The 21,595-nt window shown below is 34.4% G+C and overlaps 4 protein-coding genes across 5 annotated transcripts; 2 read left to right on the top strand and 2 right to left on the bottom strand.

Annotated features, from left to right (window-relative positions):
- Nucleotides 1-104: 104 nt before the first annotated feature.
- On the bottom strand, nt 105-3,070 carry LOC144575105 (stearoyl-[acyl-carrier-protein] 9-desaturase 1, chloroplastic-like). Its single transcript, XM_078325223.1, has 5 exons — nt 3,003-3,070; nt 2,449-2,732; nt 1,742-2,035; nt 938-1,219; nt 105-541 (listed from the first exon to the last, which is right to left on the bottom strand). Exons 2-5 carry the CDS (start codon nt 2,728-2,730, stop codon nt 242-244), a joined length of 1,158 nt encoding a protein of 385 aa, XP_078181349.1. The 5' UTR covers nt 2,731-2,732; nt 3,003-3,070; the 3' UTR covers nt 105-241.
- Nucleotides 3,071-5,966: 2,896 nt separating this feature from the next.
- On the bottom strand, nt 5,967-7,992 carry LOC144574909 (metal tolerance protein 1-like). Of its 2 annotated transcripts, none has more exons than XM_078325010.1 (2): nt 7,856-7,992; nt 5,967-7,366 (listed from the first exon to the last, which is right to left on the bottom strand). In XM_078325010.1, the coding sequence occupies exon 2, from the start codon at nt 7,364-7,366 to the stop codon at nt 6,215-6,217; it is 1,152 nt and encodes a 383-aa protein (XP_078181136.1). In that variant the 5' UTR covers nt 7,856-7,992; the 3' UTR covers nt 5,967-6,214. The 2 variants fall into 2 exon arrangements, with proteins under 2 accessions (XP_078181136.1, XP_078181137.1); XM_078325011.1 differs by having other exon boundaries at nt 5,967-7,389; nt 7,856-7,978.
- A 3,976-nt stretch (nt 7,993-11,968) lies between these two features.
- LOC144574798 (fructokinase-like 1, chloroplastic) lies at nt 11,969-16,907 on the top strand. The gene is made up of 5 exons (XM_078324864.1): nt 11,969-12,168; nt 13,001-13,641; nt 13,803-14,476; nt 15,228-15,690; nt 16,529-16,907. The coding sequence occupies exons 1-5, from the start codon at nt 12,068-12,070 to the stop codon at nt 16,762-16,764; spliced, it is 2,115 nt and encodes a 704-aa protein (XP_078180990.1). The 5' UTR covers nt 11,969-12,067; the 3' UTR covers nt 16,765-16,907.
- Nucleotides 16,908-17,510: 603 nt separating this feature from the next.
- CXIP2 (CAX-interacting protein 2) lies at nt 17,511-20,124 on the top strand. Its single transcript, XM_078325055.1, has 2 exons — nt 17,511-17,951; nt 19,463-20,124. The coding sequence occupies exons 1-2, from the start codon at nt 17,556-17,558 to the stop codon at nt 19,958-19,960; spliced, it is 894 nt and encodes a 297-aa protein (XP_078181181.1). The 5' UTR covers nt 17,511-17,555; the 3' UTR covers nt 19,961-20,124.
- Nucleotides 20,125-21,595: the final 1,471 nt, after the last annotated feature.

Genomic DNA, 21,595 nt, shown 5'->3' with positions numbered 1-21,595 from the left:
CCCGCAGCAAAAATAAATAAAAAATCTTTAAAAATCCTCACGAGTAGCACTGTCCATTCTGGTTTCAATGAACAGCGTTGTCGCAACCAACTGAACCAAGACAATAAAATTATAAAAGTAACCTTTTTCTTTTAATTAATTTGTTCAGCTCAAGTGCTCAACAACCTCAACTCCACAAAAGTTAATTATTGTCCAGTTGTTTAATTAAGTAATTAAGTAAAGATAAACCAATCACTAAAACCTACACCTTAATTTCCCGCCCAAAAACCCAACTGAACCGGACAGCATTCGGCCCGTCTGAAGCTCCGGTCTTCCTCGCCCGATCTTCGAACTTCTCTTGCATCCTTCTCATCCTCTCAGGAAGCCCGCAGACGTAATCCCGGGCCCGCCTTCCCTCGCCGCTCAGCCCGTCTTGCAAGTATTCCAACCTCCATAATTTCACCAAATGTTCCACAATATCTGCATAGTCTTTCACGGTGTAAATGCCAAGCCGTTGCGCCACCGACGAGTAGTGCTCGAACAGCTTTGGGTCCTTTCCATCCTATTATTATAAAAATAAACAATGAGTGAGGCTATGGTACTATGCAAAGCGCGGATTTATTCGTACTATGGACCAATTAATATCACCGTTTTCAAAATTCAAAGAGTGGATATGTACTATTTAATAACATGATCTCCATATGAAAATGTACTTGTACATCAAATTCGACATTTTTACAATTTTTCCCTATTTTTTAAAATAGGTATAAAATCAATTGATCTTAAGTGACAATGTTATTCTTAATTACATCTTAGTCGATGCTATTAACATTATTATGTGACAATTAAAAAAAAAATTCTTACCTTTTAGTTTAAATGTTTAATACATAAGAGACAAATGCACCTGTCGTATTAAGTGATATTTGATTTAATAAAAATATTTAGAAATGGTTGGTACCTGCATCAGATGGGCGGGCATGGTGATCTTCTTGCGCATCATGTCACCAATGGCAAGCATGGCAGAGTCGGTATCGAGGTACAAGAGTTGTTCTATGATAGCCGCATAGGCACGCTCATGTCGCTTCTCATCTGCGGCAATCTTACCACAAGCTTGAGCGAGAATTAGGTCCCCGGCTTCAACTGCCAGCCTGGCAGTGTTGCCATGAGAAACTGCAGTAGCACGCTCCTGAAACGATGTGTACACGAAACCCAGATACGGGTTGTTCTCAGTACCAGGATCCTGGTTAGAAAAATAAGAATTGTTAATTATTAACAATAAATGAAATTAATATTGAACTTGCAAATACATTAACTCAAGAATTAATAACAATTAATATCAGTAATATACTACCAAGAGATGGGCTATTGTGCAAATTAACATCTTTGTTTTAATTTGTGTCTAAATTTTGCGATTTTAAAGTCTAAATAGACGATCTAAACTGTTGAGAATGATCTCCATATTATAATATGCTTGGAGATCAAATTTTACATTTTCTTAGAAACTTTTTACTTTTTTTTTAGGCACAAAATAATATTTTTGTATGGTTCTGTACTTTCTGAAAAACATTGAAAACTAGTAAATAATTTCCAAAAAAATGTATAATTTATTTTGCAAGCACATTTTGATATGGAGATTATGTTGAATGGTTCAAATCAACTGTTTAGACTTTAAGATTGTAAAATATGGACTTCTCTTTAATTTGTAAAGAAAGGTTGCCCATCTCTACTGCTAATATATGTACACTACTAATTCTGTACTGACCATTCCGGATCCAATAAGATACTGAACTGTCTTTTCTACCATGCGCATGTCAACCCGACCCGATAGGTACAGGTATTTCCCGAGCAAGTCCCCGTGCCGGTTTTCTTCAGCGGTCCAAGTCCGGGTCCACACGGCCCACGGGCTCGAGCTGGCCCCGGTCTCATCCCTAACCCCATCAAGTGTGTTAATCATGGTTTGATACGTCGGCAGTGCCTCCTCAGTTATCATGTCACCTACGAGCACCACAAAGTACTCATCTGACAATCCGGCAGTCCTTTCTCGCAATGCTCGTACCTGAAAATTGCATTAATATACCATAAACAAAATTTTTATCAAATAGTATTTTTCTAAAAATAATCTATATAATTAGAGGACTTGTAATTACAGAGTCATTTTTTTTTTTTAGAAACAATTTTAATCATGAGTTCTCATGCATTGGTGTGAACATGCATTAATATCTTTTATTTATCAAATAATATCTTTTCCAAAAACAATCTATAAAATTAGAGGAAGATCTGTAATTACGGAGTCATTTTATTTTATTTGAAACAATTTAATTATTGAAATCCTCTCCATTGGTGTGAACATGTATTAATGTCCCGGTAAAAATTCAAATCACCGAGACCTAGTAAATTAAAAAAATAGATTCATCAAATCAAGCTGTGGGACAATATAGATTGTATGGATATTTAGTGATGATACATTACCTCCTCCTCGAATTCATCGGTTGATTTGCTTGAATCGGGCAGGAAATCAGTTGGTTGCCAGCAGTCGTCGACTGGTTTCAAAAGAGGAAGCAGTGATTCTTTAGCCCATCCCTCCAGTGATTTGAACACCTCCGCCTTCTCCGGTGGAAGCGAATGTGTCACATTTCGACGAACTTGCGGCCCCGCGAGCACTGCTGCCACATGCAATTGTCTCTTCTGGGGAGTAATCCTGACCATTGGATTTGCCACATGGCGGCTGATGAAGGCGTTGCAAGCTTGCATAGCTGGTAAACATTTGAAACTGTTACTAAAGTGACAGTGTACATGCACTAAGAGGGAGGTTCACATATAGGTACATTGTATAATAAAATAAGGACAATAATAAAAAAACAAATATATATATATATATAATAAACAGAGATTTCGATAACAGTATACGCTAAGAGAGAGGTTCACATATAGGTACATTGTATAATAAAATATAAATACAAATAAGCAAATAAATGGGTAATAAACAAAGGTGTTAATAAATTAGAGGAAGAGATGAAAAGAACCTGGGATTCTTGGAAAGGAAAGAGATGGCACCGAGGTAATTAACACAGAAAAGAGAGAGTGCTTGTGAGAGAGATTGCTTGATTGCTATATAAGAGGGTTACTGGTACGGTTGAGGCAAAAGACACCTGGTCTGAGATCGCAGAGAAATAATAAATGGAAAAGTCATAACCCACAGGAATGAGAAATCAAAACCACCTTCGCAAACCACAGCACCCACTGTTATAAACCACAGAATTGGGTTTTCAAAACTTAGTACCTGAAATAAAATTAATGAAGCCCAAAATAAAACATGGGCCCAAATTAGGTGAGAATATAACTGGATCTTTTCATTTGTTTGGTTTAAATTGCTCCGGTTAGGGGTGTAAACAGCTGTGAAGTCGGATCGGATGGAAGAAATGAATGAAGGCTTTATTTGTAAGATTCACTCTGGCTATGTTAGTCGTACCTAGTCTTATTTTCAACAGTTAACCAACAAGAATTTGCCCTTACCCGTAACTCAATAAGCTAATGAAAAAAAAATTATCCATATCCATCTTATTGAATACGGTACATTTCAGATAAAAAGTACCATTAAATACACATACTCATATGATAATACATTGTTGAAAAGAAACATGTACTGTTGAATTGAATGTGAATCAAAATATGATATTTGTTGAGTTCAGTCTAATAAATAGAATGTCCAAATAAATTTAACATATATCCATGAATAAAACTACATCATATATTATGTCCATATAAATATATATATGTATGTATATAATTTTATTTTTAATAATACTGTATAGTGACAACAAATACAAAATAGTTTTATATGTATTTTTATCCGTACTCGATAAGTTAACCAAAAACAACATTTATCTGTATTTGTATCTTTGCTGTATTGGTCTTATTAAATACGATACAAATTGGATAAACGAATAACAGGGAACATTGACACCCATAGCTCTAGTTCTCTGTATCAGTCTCCAGTTACATCAATTTGATTTTAGGTTTAGAAATATACTGACAATAGCTCTAAGAGTTAGAATTCTATATTTATATATACGCATCTTTTCTAATATCTTTCACCTTTTTCATTCCCAAGACGTAAATTTAGCATAAACTATGAATTTATAGGAATCAACAAATATATTAAATCATTAAATATATATTAAAAATTTAGCATGAATTATGCATTTCTCTTCACAAAATTCACAAGGCAACTTCTAAAATCTTGTAGAGTAATAATGCCGATTTTTTTATTTATATCCAAAAATTAAATTAAATTTCAAAAACTAACCGAACCGGCTGCCAAATTTTAAATCTACCCAAACCGGTTAACCGTTAACCGGACCAAATTTCCGGTTAACGGTTAACCGGACCCTTTGAAATGGTTCGGTTAACCGTTAACCGGATTCGTTGGTTCGCTGAACCGTTAACCGAACCCAATTTTTTTTTTTTTTTTTTTTTCACTTTTTTTACTTTTTTTTAAAACAGAAAATTTTTAATTTTTTTTTTCTATTGAAAATATACATGAAAATTCGTATTTAGATTTATCAAATTTACACCAAAATTTTTTGTAAATCAAATATGAAATTTAAAATTATAGAAAAATACACATACACATACACATACACATACACATACACATACACATACACATATACATATACATATACATAAATAATATACGGTTACCAATTTTTTTTTTTTTTTACTTTTTTTTAAAACAAAAAATTTTAAATTTTTTTTTTTTTCTATTGAAAATATACATGAAAATTCGTATTTAGATTTATCAAATTTACACCAAAAATTTTTGTAAATCAAATATGAAATTTAAAATTATAGAAAAATACACATACACATACACATATACATATACATATACATAAATAATATACGGTTACCAATTTTTTTTTTTTTTTTACTTTTTTTAAAAAAAAATTTAAAAGAGAAAATTTTAATAAATCTAAATACGAATTTTCATGTATATTTTCAATAGAAAAAAAATTTTAAAATTTTCTGTTTTAAAAAAAAGTAAAAAAAAAAAAAAAATTGGTAATCGTATATTATTTATGTATATGTATATGTGTATGTGTATGTGTATGTGTATTTTTCTATAATTTTAAATTTCATATTTGATTTACAAAAAATTTTGGTGTAAATTTGATAAATCTAAATATGAATTTTCATGTATATTTTCAATAGAAAAATAAAAAAATTTAAAATTTTCTGTTTTAAAAAAAAGTAAAAAAAAAAAAAAAAAATTGGTAACCGTATATTATTTATGTATATGTATATGTGTATGTGTATGTGTATGTGTATGTGTATTTTTCTATAATTTTAAATTTCATATTTGATTTACAAAAATTTTTGGTGTAAATTTGATAAATCTAAATACGAATTTTCATGTATATTTTCAATAGAAAAAAAAAAATTAAAAATTTTCTGTTTTAAAAAAAAGTAAAAAAAAAAAAAAATTGGGTTCGGTTAACGGTTCAGCGAACCAACGAATCCGCTTAACCGTTAACCGGACCCATGGTTTGGGTCCGGTTAACCGTTAACCGGAAATTTGGTCCGGTTAACGGTTAACCGGTTTGGGTAGATTTAAAATTTGACAGGCGGTTCGGTTAGTTTTTTAAATTTAATTTAATTTTTGGATATAAATAAAAAAATCGGGTAATAATGCACGAGAGAAATAACAAGTATCATATTCCACAATCATAGAATTAAAAAAACAAAGATTTGGGCTTGGATATATACTTCCAATAGCTCTCAGAATACCAGCACTTGAATTCTAAGTATATATACGTAGTTACGTACTATATTTATATAAATGCATATTTCCTCTTTTCCAATGTCTTTCATCATTTTCATTCTAAAGGTGTAAATTTAGCATAAACTATGAATTTATAGGAATCAATAAATATACTAAATCATAAAATAAAAATATATATACTAAATTTTAGCACAACTATGCAGGACAGAAATAACACTATCTTGCAGAATAACAATCCATGACAGAAATAACAACATATTCCATAATTATAGAATAACTCATAGTTTAAGGGTTAAAAATGAAGAGGTAAAAAACAAAAAAAAGGTCCACCGCTGTAACAGCACTGTAACATACATCTGTTTAAAGCATCTTTAAAAAACATGAACCCTTAAAATATACAAAAACTAAAAACCCCGACAAAACTCATTTGAAAACAATTATATAAAGCACCTACTGTCTCTCTATCTGAATCGTGACATGGCTGATATTGAACTCCCGTTTAATGTACCCGATCACCCTATCAAGCACCACATCGGCATTTGCATCTTGCGTAATCGTAACATGACATGCAAGCAACACCTTACCAATCGTAATAGCCCATATATGCAACTCATGCACCGTAACTACACCTTCCAATTGGCACAAACCCTCTTCAAGCTTCGTCGCATCTATTTCTCTTGGCGTGCTTTCCATTAACACCTCCAAAATATCCTGTATCATTTTAATTGTGGTAGCTAGCACAATTACAGAGAAAATCAGCGTACAAACAAGATCGACAATTTTCCACTCGGGTTTGTACCAAATTACGGCCCCACCTATCATGACACCCACACTTTGTACCGAATCGCCTAGCACGTGTAGATACGCACTATGCACATTTATATTTCTTTTCTTTTTCTCATTTGTTTTTTTAAGCAATGGTTCGCCCTCATCCTTCTCTGAATGGTTATGACCATGATGATGTGTCGTAACCGTAATGCCATCATGATCATGGTCGTGGTCGTGGTCGTGGTCGTGGTCGTGGTCGTGATCATGCCCGTGCCCGTGCCCGTGACTGTGATCATGACCTAATAAAAAGGCCATGACAATATTAACCACCAAACCAAAAGCGGCAACAGCAAACATAAGCGAACCTTTCACCTCTCCCCCTTCGTAAATAAGCCTTTGCACCGCTTCCCAAACTAAAATGCCAGTTAAAAGCCATATAATTTGAATAGAAACCATTGCACCAAGAATTTCTATTCGGTAAAAACCGTATGACTGACGTGGTGTCGCCTCCCATCCAGACGCCCAGAGAGAGAACAGAGAGATAGCGAAGGCCCCCACATCAGTGAATAGGTGGGCCGCATCTGTCATAATAGCCAGACTGTTTGCCTTAATTCCACCAAACACCTCAACAATCATAAAAATTACGCAGAGTGTTATTGCGATTGCTAGTTTTCTCATAGAGGTGTCTCTTTCCCTAGAGGCCGTTGTGGAATTAGAGAGGTCGCATGCCGCACCGGCACATATTTTGGGGTTTTCAGGTGTCGTGCAGATGTCTCCGCATACATTGCCAGTGATGTCGATGGTATGAGATCGCTCTGAACTTTGTCTTTCCATCTGCAGAGTAAATAACAAATTCACTAAAATTAAGTCAACATTTATTTGATGGTTTTGATCAATGCATTAAATAATGAAGTACATCATGGAAATATGATAGCCTTGAATTTGTCTTTATCTAATTTCAGAGAAATAAAAATTCAACCAGAAAACTATTACAGACAACTAAAAATTGTGAAGCAAGAAAGTTCATACACCTGAAAAAATTATCAATTACAAACTCAGCTTCTAGGAATGAATTGGGGCAAAATTGAGGCTCTCGGACAAAACCTAGATAATTAAAGGGGAAATCTAGATAATTATAAAAACTGAATTGTACACATCAAATCAGACAAAACCCTGTCAAATCCCCAAAATCAAACAAGAAAACACGAAATTCAATCCACAAATCGCCATTCACAATTTTTACGAGAATCGCATTCAAACCCTAGCTGGGATGGAGGCTACAGAAATGAAAGAGGAGATGAAGAGAATCGAATTTTAAAATACCTGAGAAAATGAATCTCTACGATCCGGTCTAGGCTTTACGATCCAGTGCCTTTTTCTCCTTATATAATCGAAATCGGAGGGGCTGCGACTTGAAAATAATACGAAATGTATTTTTGAGGAAAATAGGAATTAGAAAATAATAAATAAAGACTAGATCCTCCGTAGTAACTCAAATTTTGAGTTTATCTCTTGACCGTCCGATCCGAAGTGGTATGAACAGTATCCCTTTAATATTGGTGCTAACCAGATCAAACGGTCCGAATCTAAACTCAAAATTTAAGTTATTTTAGGTTTATTTTAATTCGGATATATAGGCACCGCCTTATTTTTTTTTTAACTCCCCGCGCTCTGATTGGTTGATTTTCTTATGATTTTAGATTTAATTTATTTTTAGAGCTCAACAGATGTTCTTATTTATTTATTTGCTTTCCTTTTGGATCCAAAATTAAGAAGATATGTTGTACCAGGGGGATGTCTCGCCTTATTTTCATTTTTTTTTTGGGTAGCTAAAAAAATATTCCCTAAAAGTGTAAAATTATTTGTTTTTAAATTAAGGGATACTAAGATTAGCACAGGGATTTTAAAAGGAAAGAATTGTTGATATGTCTATTAAAACAATTTAATTGTCTGTTTTTATTCATCAAAACACTTAAATCGCTTCTTTTTTCATTAAATTGTTTTCTTATTTCTCTTCATATTGATTAATTCTGAAAATTTAAAATTTAATTAATCATTTAGTTATATTTAATAGTTGAAATATTTGTTTTGCTCTATTTTAAAATGGAGACCTCCATTTGCTTGCAACGCTCTGTCAAATTTTCTGTGATTATATATAGCGTCAAGCCGTCAACCGTGCAATGTGGTAGTATGCTATATCTCTTGACATATACATTGACTTTTTATTTCAAATGCCTCCATTTTTTAAAATTTGAATAATTCAAAATTTAAAACTTAAAAGTCAAAATAAAACCGTTAGATATGGTCTACATCATTTTATCTATGCATGAGTACAAAATTATGACATTTCAATTTTATTTTGATTGTCAACAAGAGCTTGTAAAAAACACACTAATGTAGATGATTTCTAGACGTTGATTTTTGAATTTATTGATTCACATAAAAAAAAATTAAAATGTAATATTTTTTAATAAACACATAGAAAAAATAACATAGATCATATCTAACGGTTTTATTTTTACTTTTAAGTTTTAAATTTTGAGTTATTAAAGTTTTAAAAAATAAAAGCATAATGAAAGCACAAAAAAATAGAGGCATTTGAGCCCTCCTCTTTATTCAAAGTATTAAGGAAAAAAAGTGATAACATCAATTCTAACAATAATGAATGCTTAAGAAACATAACTGTCAGACGCGACATTTTTCCAAAAATAGGGGGCCGAAATGAAAAATAGCGTACAGCAGTACAGAGTACAGAGTACAGACGAAGATAGACGGAATGAATCATGCCATCGCACCGTATTACTGTATTGATTTGACCTGAACGCAATGAATCGTGCCATCCAGAGCAAAAATAAAATTGTTGCGAAATAAAATAGTATAGGGTGTTATTAAGTTCATCAATTTTTTTGTTTTAATTCAATTTTAAAATTTATTGAATTGGTTTTAAAATGATGAATTTTAATTGTTAAAATTTATCTATTTATACATTCAAAAAAAGAAAAAAAAATTTAAGTAGTTTAGTATAAAGTCAAGGGATCAAAATTAGAAAGTTTATAAGTTAATTTAATGTATTCATTTTAATTTTTTTTGTTAACCATTTTACTATACAAACTAATTCTAAAATTTATTTTTTCATATATAGATACATCACTCGTAAGCTAGTTGGATTTCAACAGTTCGAATTCATATCTGAAGTCAATCCGATAGGTTTTAAAGTTCAATTCACAAAAGAAGTGATAAATAAACTTAAGTAAAGGCGAAACTAGAAATTCATGATAGGGGTGCTAAAATTAAAACGAACAATATGTTGTTGGTGAGAATTAAATTCAAGCTCACCACAACCAAAAAGTAAGATTTAACCATTAGACTACAACTAGGCTATATAAAAAGTTCTAAAAAAAATAAAATTCAATTAAATTTCAATATACATGACTAAAATTTTAAAATCATAGAGTGGCGTACTCGTACAGATGAATGTAGATCGGTCCCTAAACTTAAGAATACTCTAGTTATACTCAAATAAAATTGCTTCTTTTGCATCATGCAGGTTTGAGGTTTGTACCAGTATTTTAATATTCGGTCTATTCGGCCGAATATTCGTATACGGTTAGAAACTGAATAGGAAATGAGTATTCGGTTCAATATTCAGCCGAATATATTTTTCCGCATATTATCTGTTCAGCCAAATATTTCTGAATAGAGAATAAAAATCCGAATAAGAACCGAATATTTTCGAATATGAACCGAATATTTCCGAATAGAGAATAAGAATCTGAATAAGAACCGAATAAGAACCGAATAAGTTATAATTTTATTTATTTAAGTTTGAACTTATGTTTTATTTATGTTTATTTGTAGTTTTGTAATTTGTACTGTGGGTTGTTAACTTGTTCTAACTTGTGTTATGTTTTATTTTATGTTTATTTGTAATGTTTATCTATGTTTATTAGAGTTAATGCTTATGATTTTTCATTTGAAAATCCGAATATATAAATCTGAATAAAAATCTGAATATTCAGCCGCATACTGTATATGCGGTATTCGGTGACTTTCCAAATACCGAATAAGAACCGAATATTAAAACACTGGTTTGTACCTGTTCAAAATAGTGTTTGACTTGGGTAAAACTAGTGGATTGATTATACCCGCATAGGGCAGCCCGTGCCCTGCCCGCCCGTACCCTATGTCCGGGGTACCCGTGCCCGAGCCCGAGTATAGGTCGGGTAAACGGGTACGGGTAAAAAACGGGCCAGTCACTGTTTTTTGGGCAAAAACCCGACCATACCCGAACCGACTTATACCCATGCCCGTTGTGCCCGTACCCGTATACCCGACCTATCCCTACCCGGGTACCCTACCCGACCCACTCTATTTTGAAATTCAAAATTTTCAAAAAACAGAAAAAAAAACCGGACCGGACCGCCCTGTCCCTCGAGAGTACAACGGGCAGGGCACGGTTTTTGAAAAAAAAACTCGGGATGCCCGGCCCGAGATACCCGTGCCCGACCTCTACCCGTGTCCGTGCCCGAGTATGCCCGGCCCGCCCTGCCCCTACCCGAGAGCAATACCCTAGGTAAAACCTTTTCTTATTGTCTCATATCCTTACAAGAGAAAATTACAAAGTAAACATTGATTACAAGGCTCTAGAGCTGTTGACAGACTTAACTAAATAAGGAAATGAAAGCAACGGTCATGTGGGTTTATTTGGTCGAGAGCAAAAGTGAGAAGAAATGAATGAAGGCTTTATTTGTAAGATTCATTCTGGTAATGTTAGTCGCACCCGGAGTGTGTACCCGTAGTTTTATTTTCAACAATTTCTCCTCCGTTTTAAACAGTACAATAGTACCTTTTTTATTTAATACGAATAGGATTCAAATATCTAAACAGTACAGTAATACACTAATGTCCTTTTTTTTATTTATTATGAGTAGGGTTTATCTTATGAGTTTGTGACTGTCTTTCAATTGTTTTCAACATTTTTATCTTCGTTTAAAGTACAAACAATCGATCTGAACCGATTAACATTATTTTTATATTAAAATGTACTTGAAGACCAAATTTTATATCTTTTTATTTTATTTTTTTTACTTTCTTTTACGTAATTACAAAATTATTGTTTTCCAGAAGATTATGAATCATACAAAAATATTGATTTTGTACATTAAATTAACGATCAAATTATTAATAAACAAATTGTTAATAAATTTTTAATGAACAAGTTACGAACACGTCACAGCCAATATTCGTACAAATTCGGTGCGGATCTAAACACAAATATGAATTCGTGACTAGAGAGGTGAGTAGCGAGTGTGAAGGTAGCTGAATAGTACTACTAGTGCAAGGGTTTAGTACGCTTTGACTACTATACCCCTTATCTTCTAATTAGCCGCTACAATCAATCGAAAACCCTAAGGGTTCATACTGTAATTTAAATATCCGAAGGTATTATCATCGTTTGCTTCCCTCTCTCTACTTCTCTCACAGTTCTCGCTCTGAAATACAAATCAAATGACCTCCATTGATTACTAACCTACCATGGCTACAATCCATTTCCAAGGCCTCAGTTCGTGTCCACCCAAATTACTGTTGCGAAACATGGCGTACGCTTCCTCCATCTGGTCTCTGCCTTTTCTCAGGTATCCTATCCTATCCTCCTCATTCTCTGAAATTACAACTTGATTTTGATTTTCTCTTCTCATGCATTGCTCTGGTATACGGTTTAATTTGAACAATTGGTCTGTAGATTAATTTTGTACATTGGTGTCATACTGATGTTTTCAGAAGTACTCTAGTACTGATTTGCTGCAATTTCTGATATTTCAAAACTTCTTCAAATCAGAAAGTTGAAGAACATGACATTATTCGATAATTGTACAAATAAATTGCCTTTTCAGCAATGCAATGGGCTTCTTGCCTTTTTCATGCCCCTTGTAAGTAAGGTTGATTTAGTTTTAGTCCTGTTAATTTTACTAATTTCCCACTGAATACTTGTTACCTTGGTCAACAGAAGTCTTTACTTCGGATTTTTTTTATTGTCATATGTATTGCAATACCATATTAATCAGGTCTTTGTACATAATTGGTACCCAGAAACTCAAAATTTGAGTTTCTATCGGACCGTCCGATCTGCTTTGGCACGGACATTAAAGAGACCCCGTGCATTCCACCTCAGGTCAGATAGGCTGGATTCTTATTGGGCTGTCCAGATCCAAACTCCAAATTTGAGTTACCTCAGAGATCCAGACTCCAGAACCATCGAGATAGTGTTTTATCTCGGTTTTTGTGTGTCCTTTGACCTTGCTTTTTGGGAATTGTTTTATGATTATGATTTAGGGTTTGTTTAAGCTTAATCACACATTTGGCCCCATTTAGGTACCATACCAGCTTGTTCAGTGACCTTTGTATTTGGTTGTTTGAATATATATGTATAATTAATAAATTACTGTAATTAAAAAATAATCTGTACAGGATGAGATTAAATTTTGGGTCAGAAGTTTCAAGACCTAAATTGCTTTTCTACGAAAAGACGTGGTTAAATCACAACCGTTGGATTGTATCCGCATCCAAGAAGAATGCCACAAAGATCGAACCAGATGATATTAGTGATGGAGTAAATATCAACATTAGTTCAGAAGAAAATAAAAAACCGACCAGGCGTGGTAGAAAAAAAAAGTCTTCAAAAGAAACCGAAGAAAAAATTATTCCGGTTGAAGGTACCACTGAATTAACCGTGGATCAAGTGGAGATAAAACCGACCCGGCGCGGTAGAAAAAATTCTTCAGAAAAAACTGACGAAGAAATTATTCCGGTCAAAATTACCCCTGAATTAACTGTGGATCAAGTGGAGAAAAAACCGACCAGGCGTGGTAGAAAAAAGTCTTCAAAAGAAACCGAAGAAGAAATTACTCCGGTCGAAGAGACCACTGAATTAACTGTGGATCAAGTAGAGAAAAAACCGACCCGGCGCGGTAGAAAAAAGAAAACCGAAGAAGAAATTATTCCGATCAATGCTACCCCTGAATTAACTGTGGATCAAGTGGAGAAAACTATTGAACTAGCTGGCCCCACTGAAGAACTTCAGAATGAGAATTTATATATGCGTAACCTAGGTATGTATGTACTACCAAGAAAAGGACAATTTTCTATCATACTCTTGTGACGCGAGATATTTCTCATTTTGCAAGGCTATATATGTAATATTTTGATTTTGCAAGGTCCGGTATTCATTTGTTAAATAAATTTACCAGTCTTCCCCACATGGTTCTTTCAGATCCTGAGATAGAACCTGTCGCATCAATTTCACAAGTTGAAGATGACAGCAAAAATGAAGAGAAGAACCCCCGGCCCAAAAGAGGCTACAAGAAAAAGGCTACAAAAAAGCCTGACCTGACGAGGTATGAAACCCTAACCCGTGAAGACGAACAAGAGAAAGAAAGCTTGACCAATTTTGAAAAAAACACTGTACAAGAGACGGTGATGAGGCCAGAAGACGACCCATATTTCCTTTCTGACATCTCGTGGTATCCGCTCGTGATTTGCTTCGGGCCCGCAAAAGCCTCTTTCATACCATACGCAAAACCGGCTTATAGAGTATTTGACCGGGAAATGCATCAAAATATGCCGTGGTTGTATTGGTTGCCCGATACATTCTTTAGGGCACCGGGTAGTGATGCCTCCTCGGTAGCGATTGCTCTGGCACGTCTCGGCGGTCGGGTTGGGTTCATGGGGAAATTGGGTCTTGATAAACAAGGCATGGCGTTATTGAATGAGTTAAAAAAAAATCGTGTTGAGATAGGGTGCGTGAAGATGGATGATTCGACTTCTACGGCTGTTTCCCATATGAAGCTTACTGCGGTTCGTAACTCTTTGAAAGCTAAGTGTGCGCGGCCCGCTGCAGAGGATAGTTTCTCGAACTCTGATATTGACTTGGATGTTGTAAAAGAGGTGACATAATTTAATTTAATCTAATTTTTTTGCAGCTTGTGTGTTTACTAGTATAAAGCTTGTACAAACCAGATTTTCTATATTTTGTTAGCTTTTCACTGTTCATTTAGATGTTTAGATTTTGACCTAATTTTCATTTTTACAAGGTTATCTACCATGATAGATCTGGTAAAAACCCAACTGGTACTTTAGAGTGTTCCTGGTTTTAATTTTACCAGAATAAAAAGAAAAGAAACCAGAAGAGGAAAGAGTAAATGTTAGTTTTATTTGGTAGTGCCAGCTTCTTAACACCCCGTTGTATAACTATTTAACTTTTTTCACATATAACCATGAAGGAAATGAATTTTATTGGTTGCACAAAGTCCTACAATTCTTTACATAAAATAATGAGTGAGGCTATATGGTACTATGCATAGCGTGGATTGGTCCGCACTATGGATCAATGTCTACTTTTTCAAAGCTCCAAGTAGTCGATGGGAACCTTTCAACATGATCTTCATATGAAAATGTACTTGAAGACTAAATTTTATATTTTTTAGAAATTTTTTACTATTTTTTTTATAGGTAGAAAATCACTACATTCAAATGATCTGATTAAAACAAAAATATTGATTCCAGATCTGATTACTTGAAATTTGAAAACAAAAATATTGATTCATTGTATCAACCAACGTGTGCTATGCATAGTACCATAGCCTCACTCTTTCACCAATTATCAAATTAAACTATTCTCTATTCTTCAATGGCACAGGCAAAATTGCTATACTTCAGTTCATCCGCCTTACTAGACCCAAAATCTAAATCAGCACTAATGGAGGTGATTAGCATTATAAAATCACAAGGTGGCCTTATTTTCTTCGACGTAAACTTGCCGATGCCATTCTGGCACTCTTCTGAGGAAGCAAGATCATTTCTCAAGGAATCATTCGCTGTTGCCGATTTTATTGAATTGACAGTGCACGAACTCGACTTTTTACGTGGGATCGAACAAAATGTGGCAGAAAATGAAGGAGCTGTGAAATATGTGCATAGGAGTAGAGAAGAGGTGAAGGAGTTATGGCACGATGACTTGGCGGTGCTTTTCGTAACCAATGGTGCATCGGGAGTGAGTTATTATACAAAGGAGCATGATAAGTTTTTTAGAGGTTCTGAGGATTTACAGATTGAACCGTCTAGTTGTGACATGTCAGCATCTGGCGATGCTCTTGTTGCAGGTATATATAAATATATCTTTATTGGTTCTTTTCTCTCTCTTTATATTCTGCAAATAGCACCCATTATATGAGATGAAATTCCTCGAGAATAGAATTATTTGACAATTTTGGCAATATTTGTCAAATCAAGTTTATAATATTGTAAATAAAAAAATAATTTCTACTGGCCAAATTTGGTGCATTTGAGTATTAATTGATAATGCATGAAAGGGTTGTTAAACTCTTTGAACGATCAAACATACTACAAGTTTCATCATTTCTCATTGGTACAATATATGTATTTAGTAGATTATGCCAAGTTGAATTTCTTATTCAATTTCTGGCAAATATCATGAAATAATATTAGGTCTAATTCGCAGGGAAAAATTAGTCAGCTGCACTTGTAATTGTGAAGTAATCTAATTGCGAGTGCTTCTACAAAAAAACACTGACAAAATTACTAGAACTTGAAATTTTTTTTCTTTTTTCGAGGGACTAATTAAGGAAGAAATTGCTAATAATGTTGTGTATTTATTTCAGCATTGGTAAAGAGCATAGTATTTGACCCCGAGGTGGCAACCGACCCATATTTCTTGGAAATGATTTCTTATTCAACTTCTGGCAAATACCATGAAATATTGGGTCTAATTTGCAGGAAAACAAAGTTTTGCAAGAAATGCAAAAAAATAAAAAATAAAAATATAAAACAATTTAGCAATACTTCGATATTGGTACTGTGTTAGTTTGGTACCAGGCATGTTAATAAATTGCTAATATTATCAGTGTATTTATTTGAGGGACTAATTAAGGAAGAAGTTGCTAATAATGTTTTTTGTATTTATTTATTTATTTATTTCAGCATTGTTGAAGAGCATAGTATTTGACCCGGAGGTAGCAACCGACCCGTATTTCTTAGAAGAGAATATTCAGTACGCTCTCTCTTCTGGTCAAACTTTCCAGATAATTACAACTGGTCAGTCTGGTTTCTATGATGACTACGAGCCCTTCCCGGACTATCAAGCAGTGACAACTCATGATGGTACCGATGACGAAGAGGGATCGTACCGAGATAGAGTAGGAGAACTTGTAGGTTGATTATATCTTTGTTTTTTGTTTTTTTTTGTTTTTTTTTTAAATGTTTGTAGTTTGTCAGGTGAAAGTTTAACTGTTGAGGATTCTCAGTAGAACAATTTTTGGGGATAATTGTTGCTTCAATTGATTAAATATTTTCTGAATACGAATTAACAAGTAACTGCTAAAATATTGGTAAATGATGTAAACAAATTGTTCTTCTGATTCATGAACTAACATTATTTTGTCCTTTAAAATATACATTTTACTTACAAAATACAATTTAAAAAAGAAGAAGTAATGTTTAATGGAAATATGTAATTTATGTCAACAAACCTTTTGCAGCATTTCAGATCTGTGAAAGAGAAACAACGCAAATTAGCATTTCATCTTTTACCATAATGTGTATATTCAGATACAAGGAAACCGGATAAATATTGCACTGATAATTCTACCTGTGAATTCGGATCATCTCAGGTACATTTACATCCAAACCGTTTGTTATGCCTACACACCAATCTCAAAGCAGTCACATGAAATTGAATTTATATAAATTCTTAACCGGCTGATACTTAAACTGACCGCAATCAGGTACCGGAGAGAGAGAGAGAGAGGATGATAAGTTGATAACTCAGTAAAGTTACTGTCAACTGGGACTAAATTTCTGAAGGCCCAACAGGCCAGGATAGTAAATCGGGCAGATAAAGCCTATTGGATCCATTTATGGCCCAATCCAATCCGAAATATAATTTTTATCCGTCGGCATCACTTCTTCTCATTTCAATCAGAGAGAGACAGAGAGAGGAAGCACAGCCATGGCAGCTCCAGCTCAAATCTCCCGCTTCGACCCATTCATGTCCCCACCTCTCACCTCTCGAAAACCCAACATCTCTTTGACCCTCTTCTCAACTTCTTTTACATCTCTCTCTTTCCCTTCTTTCTTCCTCTCCCGACCCAAAACCCAAACCCAAACCCAGCGCTCCTATAGACATCGCGCACACGCCTCCATTAGAAAGCTGTCAGAATCTGAATCGGTACCTATTGCGAAGGATCCAGAGGATCTGGATGCGAGTATTCCGACAGGAGCTGGGGTTTATGGTGTTTTTGACGCAAATGGAGAGCTCCAGTTTGTTGGCATCTCTCGTAGTATCGCCTCCAGTGTAGACAAGCACAGGAAGTCTGTCCCATCCGAGTTGTGTTCCTCTGTTAAGGTGATAATTATTATTATTTTATACTGGTAAATTTCAGGTATTATCCTTAAAAAAGATTATCTAAAATTCAAATTGGTCTCTAGAATTTTCATTTGCATCAAATGTTTCCTTGGACTTTCCCAGAAATGAACTGGTACAAGCGTTCGGTTGTACCAAATGGGCAAAGTTGTATTTATAGAAATAATGTAAAATAATACATAGAACCAGCCTTTCGTCTAGTGGCAAAAGACAACACTGTGTGTGGGAGGTTGCAGGTTCGAAACCCGAATGGGATCCTTTGTGGACATTAAATAGTTGAATGAGTTGACCTTCAACCTTTACAAAAAATAAAAAATATTATACAGGTAATGGATGGATTGCATGGAAATTTTTCATCACAGAGATGGAACTGAAAAAAGATTGCATGGAAATTTTGGTCCCATAGAAGGAACTAAAACTTTCTTAGGTTCCTTTAGGATTCTCTGCCAAATGGGTCCTTGAAGTTAAAAATTAAAATAACTAAATTCGGCCTTTGAGCTTCTCTCGAAAGAACCGAGTCAATTTCTCTGACCTTTTATTTCGTTTCTGTTGAATAGATTATATCCGATTAAGGCAGCAAATTATATTACTATTGATCATTTAGTACCTACCATGTACCGAGATTTATCTCCTGATATTTAATGTTCTGGCTAGTATACACTTAGACTATCTTCATTCTTGTCTGCTTTATACTTCATTTTTTGATTTATATTAGTCCTATATAAACAGGTATCCTCAATAAAGCCAATGAAGATACAAACATTATTTTTAGGAGCAGGGGAAGAAAAACAAAATAATATGTTATTCTTATAATTTAGCGTATATTTCAAAGAATTACTTCCACAATGGTCTTCAAAGCACCTTCAAGTTATTGTTTTAGTCCTTCAAGTTTCAAGCTCCTATTCTGGTCCTTACCATTTCAATTTGTAACAATTTGTAACAATTTGGTCAATACTGTCACTTACAAATTGATTTATTTTTTTAATTAAACAGTTATAAAGACTGAAACATTATATAGACTGTACAAGGACTAAATTGGGAGTGGGTGGTGCTATAAGGCGTATATTTATAATTTGTTCTTAATTGCTGCACTAGACTGGTTCATATTAGAATTTGAGATAGTATTTGAGGAGGAAATATTTCATTGATAGTTCATCATACTCATCAACATTGCATTGCATCTATATATAATGGATACAAGGTATATAGCCGTTATAGATAAAAATATAAAGTAATGTGTACAAGGCAATATGGCTGTTGTAAAAATATCCATAAATGGCAAATTTTGGCAAATTTTGGAAAGAGGGAAAAAAAGAAAAAAAAAAGTAAAGGGTATTTTTTGTAAAATTCACTTTTGAGTTTTGCTTGGTGTACCAAGATAAAGTCTCCAATTTTTGTAAAATTTCCCTAATGCTAATGCATTATTACATCAATATTAGCTTACCTCTACTATACGACTTTTTTCACATTAAAATAAAATAATAAATGCACAGGTAGGTCCTGCAGACACGGCCACACCCGATCGTATGGTCCTGCAATCAGCATGGAAATCCTGGATTGAAGAGCACATATCAGCCACCGGAAAGCCCCCTCCCGGCAATGTACAGGGCAACTACACCTGGACAGGGGCCCCACCTGACATCCGTTTAACCCCAGGCCGCCATGTCAGCTTAACCATCCCATTAGAAGAACTAATTGACCGACTTGTTAAAGAGCACAAAGTAGTGGCTTTCATCAAGGGATCAAGACGGGCCCCACAATGCGGCTTCTCCCAAAAGGTTGTCAGCATATTGGAATCGCATGGTGTTGATTTTGTCTCGCTAGATGTATTGGATGAAGAACATAATTACGGATTGAGAGAGAAATTGAAGAGTTATAGCAATTGGCCGACATTTCCGCAAGTGTTTGCAGGAGGCGAGTTGGTTGGGGGTTGTGATATCATATCTGATTTGGCTGAGAAAGGGGAGCTGAAGGCGCTTTTTCAGAAATGAATTCTCGATTTTCTTATTATTAATTTTTTCAATATAAAGATGTGTTAAGTGCTTGTTTTGGAGAGAGAGGTGTGTGTAATCTTTGTTGTTTTAGAACAGATTGAAGTCACTGTGCTAACACTTCTATTGATGATGATGCTCTGTAATGATTTTATATCCTCTCAGGTACCTGAGGAGGTGGCATACTCTCAAGTCCAACCTGAGATTCGTGTCAGATCGAAACGGATGACTTGAATCTAATTCTACACGGTCAGGTATTGCAATAGATCTCAACCGGTGCAATAAAATATCAGGATCCTATTAAAAAGCAACTAGGCCCATAGGTGTCAGGCCCAACAGATCCATTTAATATCTGGAACCTGGTTTAATTTTGTCAGACAAAGGACGCCAGAAAGGTCGAAATAGAGGGGGGGGGGGGGGGGGGGGGGGGGGGGGGAAATATATCCTCTCCAATACCTGATAAGGGAATCTTTTACAATTACTAGATCTGAACCGTACTTTTTTACTTGGCACGAATCTCAAAGCCCAAAAATGGGGCCCCCTACAGTGACCCGAATCCCAAGCCGGTTGAGATTTAATCTCAAACCGTTAAGTAAGTCATCCTCTGCAATAATTGTGCAATACCTGAGAGGATACGGGTTCGGGGGGGGGGGGGGGGGGGGGGGGGGGTGGGGGGTCCAAATGTTAAAATTAAATTAAAATAGTCAAACCAAAATTTTATTCGGTTTTTAAAAAATCTAACCGAACCAACCAAATTAAACTTGTCAATTGAATAACAACCAAACCAAAAAAAACCGGACTATATTTTGGTTTGTTTAGTTGAACCAAAATAATAGAGATTACATTCCAAAGGTCAAAACTCAATGCATAAATAAATACATTTACAAATAAATATCAAGCTATATATCAGTCGAACCGAAATTCACACCAGTGCTGCTATGATCAGAATTCATTGAAGTCCCCAGTAAGGATTCATGTGATACATTATCTTTTTGAAAGATACACATGATGAATTCACACCCACTTAAGATATCTCAAATTTTGAGTTCATCCGTGGAAAATCCAGACGGTTCAGATATTATTTGTACGAATCTCAAAGCAAACAATTAATATTGCCCCGTGAATTCTGAATAGGCACCCACTTGTGTGTGTGTGTCACGCACAAAATATGATTAAATTGGGCCTTCTAGTTTATTTGTTATGGAAGGACTAGAAATTTGCAACAATCATCTAGTGGCCTTTCATGGAATATCGCATCAATTTTAAATTGTACGAAGTTTATCACAATCAATATGCAAGACCTAAAATATTTTTGTACCTTTTTATTTTGAAAATTTTATTGATTTGGAAATATTGTCATGATTACTAAACTAATCCAGCGCCAACGATCCAACAGTACCACCATTCCGTCCCTATGAATTGGGAAATTGAGATATGGTATATGAATATTAATATGATTTCTACTGTTAAATTACTTTGAGAATTTTAACAATTGTTAAATAATTCTTAATTTTAGAATCTGGTATATGAATATGATTCTAGATTTCTACTGTATTTACATTATGAGGAGGGATCCAATTACACCCTTTTTTGGTAACATCGAATTACACTCTATGTTTATAAAGTCCAAACAGT

This window comes from Carex rostrata, chromosome 23 (genome assembly GCF_964058835.1).
Source record: "Carex rostrata chromosome 23, lpCarRost1.2, whole genome shotgun sequence".
Taxonomy (NCBI): domain Eukaryota; kingdom Viridiplantae; phylum Streptophyta; class Magnoliopsida; order Poales; family Cyperaceae; genus Carex; species Carex rostrata.
This window is presented reverse-complemented; position numbering and strand designations above follow the sequence as displayed.